Source organism: Rana temporaria, chromosome 2, assembly GCF_905171775.1.
Source record: "Rana temporaria chromosome 2, aRanTem1.1, whole genome shotgun sequence".
Classification (NCBI taxonomy): Eukaryota; Metazoa; Chordata; class Amphibia; order Anura; family Ranidae; genus Rana; species Rana temporaria.
This window is the reverse complement of record NC_053490.1, coordinates 33,018,006-33,019,953: the sequence shown is the minus strand read 5'-3', so window position 1 is coordinate 33,019,953 and position 1,948 is coordinate 33,018,006. Positions and strand designations below refer to the sequence as shown.

The window sequence follows — 1,948 nt, the reverse complement described above, 5'->3', positions numbered from 1 at the left end:
TCGGTGGGAGAACATGTTCAAACACTTCTCCCCCAATTATCTCTGTTTCATAAACTGTTTATGAGCTGTGATCAGTGGGGATCCTCGGGATCCCCACTGATCACTGCTTCATAAACGGACACCTCTGTAAATCAGCCTCATGGAGTATCTAGGTTTCCCATAAATCAAGCCAATCTGGGTTGAGTCAATGCTTCAAAAGCCTGTGAAAACACAATGGAACAAGATAGTTAAAAAATATATAAACAAAAAAGCTTGTCAAAATGAAACTGTAGGCATAAGTTTTTTTTTTTTTTATAAAATTGTCTATGCAATGTTCACAATTTGGTGTCCTCGGTTTTCAGACAATAGCAATTAAAATATAAAAGTTTCACTTTAGTTACAATGACCCTGATTTACTAAATGAGTAGAGCATGATGGCTTTCAAAGTGAATTTTTTAACTTTGCAATGTAAAAGTGAATGAGATAAAACAAAAATAGAAATCCCCTTGGCAAATATTACCTATTCAAAGAAGGAAAGTTAAAAAAAAAGATTTTTGCTCACACATAATTGGGTAATTAAAATCAGAAAAACGTCAATTTATTCGCTAAGCTAAGTGAAAATTCATTTTGAAAAGGGCTCAACTTCTTTGGTAAGCCAATGCCATAGGGTACTATAATATCCCGTGAAAAAACACAAAGGATAAATCATAGGCACTAATTAGAAAACTGATGGTTTTGTTCCCCTGCCTTGAAAAGGCCACACACAATCATGCTGATTTAGCAAAGCATTCGAGAATGTTATGAATATTCACTTTAACTTTCCAATTATCTGCAGATGAAATAAGTAAATAGGGATTTTCTTTTCATATGATCGGATAATTGAATATTCCTAAATCATTTTAATTATCTGATTGCACAATCTGCTAAAGTTAGGCTAACTTTTACAAATATGAAAATATCTTAAAATTCAAACTTATTAAACAAATCTTAAAAGAAGAGGTTGTTGCATGGGTGACCACCTTTACAATCCGCTTAGATCCAATAAAAGACTTTCCAGATTATTCCGTTGCTGTTTTACAGAATCTTATTCATGTAGTATGAATGCAGTGGATTGCATGTGCACTTACACAACTTTAATTTATATTATAACATGAATGATTAAATTGAATGATAAAACTGCTATAGATAGGTAAAGATACAAAATGATTTACTGAAATCATTGAAGAAGATTACTTTAAGAAGTAATTATATCTAACTCTATCTAGTCTTGAACACGAATAGACAGAATAGATGTAACAAATACATTTAGTTAATGTGTTATTTACATTTTATTTATTTGGGTTCATTTACTAAAGAAGAGGCTGTTCACTTAGCGAAATAAATTTACTGAGTTTAGTAAATAAGCTAAGCTCTTGGATATCATGTCAATTTCATTGCCCTCGCACATGATTGGATATTCAAACCGAACAATCTATGGACTTATTCACTAAGCACAGACTTTCTTATGTTTTAGTAAATTGACCCCACTGATCTAAAAAATAAATTATTTTACAAGATTAACTAAATTACCTATAATATACTGCAAAAGTGTACAGACATGGCTTTTTGATAACCAGGTAAAACAGTCCAAAAATAGATCTTTAATGGCACCTTTCATTTATTTCCAGTGTAGGTGCTGGTACTTTCCACACTAGCGCTCATGGTTGGCATGGTTAAACTAGCAGTAGACAATAATGAACGACAAGAATGCAATAGCCTTGGCAAGGCCAGTTGTGCCCGGCGTCTGAAGCCAACATCCAGGAGAGCATAGATGAGGGGGTTGGTGCAGCTGTTGGCAAAGGCGAGGGCAGACGCAACATCTCGTCCTTGCTCTATAGCCACCCGTGCTGAACAGGGTATGTAAGCAACAAGCTTATCCATCAGCAACAAAGTGTTTAGGGTGTTATACGGAAGCCAGGAAAAGCAGTAA

At 34.3% G+C, this 1,948-nt stretch overlaps 1 protein-coding gene across 1 annotated transcript in view; it reads right to left on the bottom strand.

The window, feature by feature from the left end:
• Positions 1–1,632: 1,632 nt before the first annotated feature.
• The window catches only part of LOC120928196 (probable G-protein coupled receptor 25), a 1,065-nt gene continuing 749 nt past the window's right edge, over positions 1,633–1,948 (bottom strand). Inside the window, exon 1 of the mRNA XM_040339306.1 lies at positions 1,633–1,948. This exon is cut by the window's right edge and continues 749 nt beyond it. Coding sequence (XP_040195240.1) covers positions 1,633–1,948 — 316 coding nt within the window.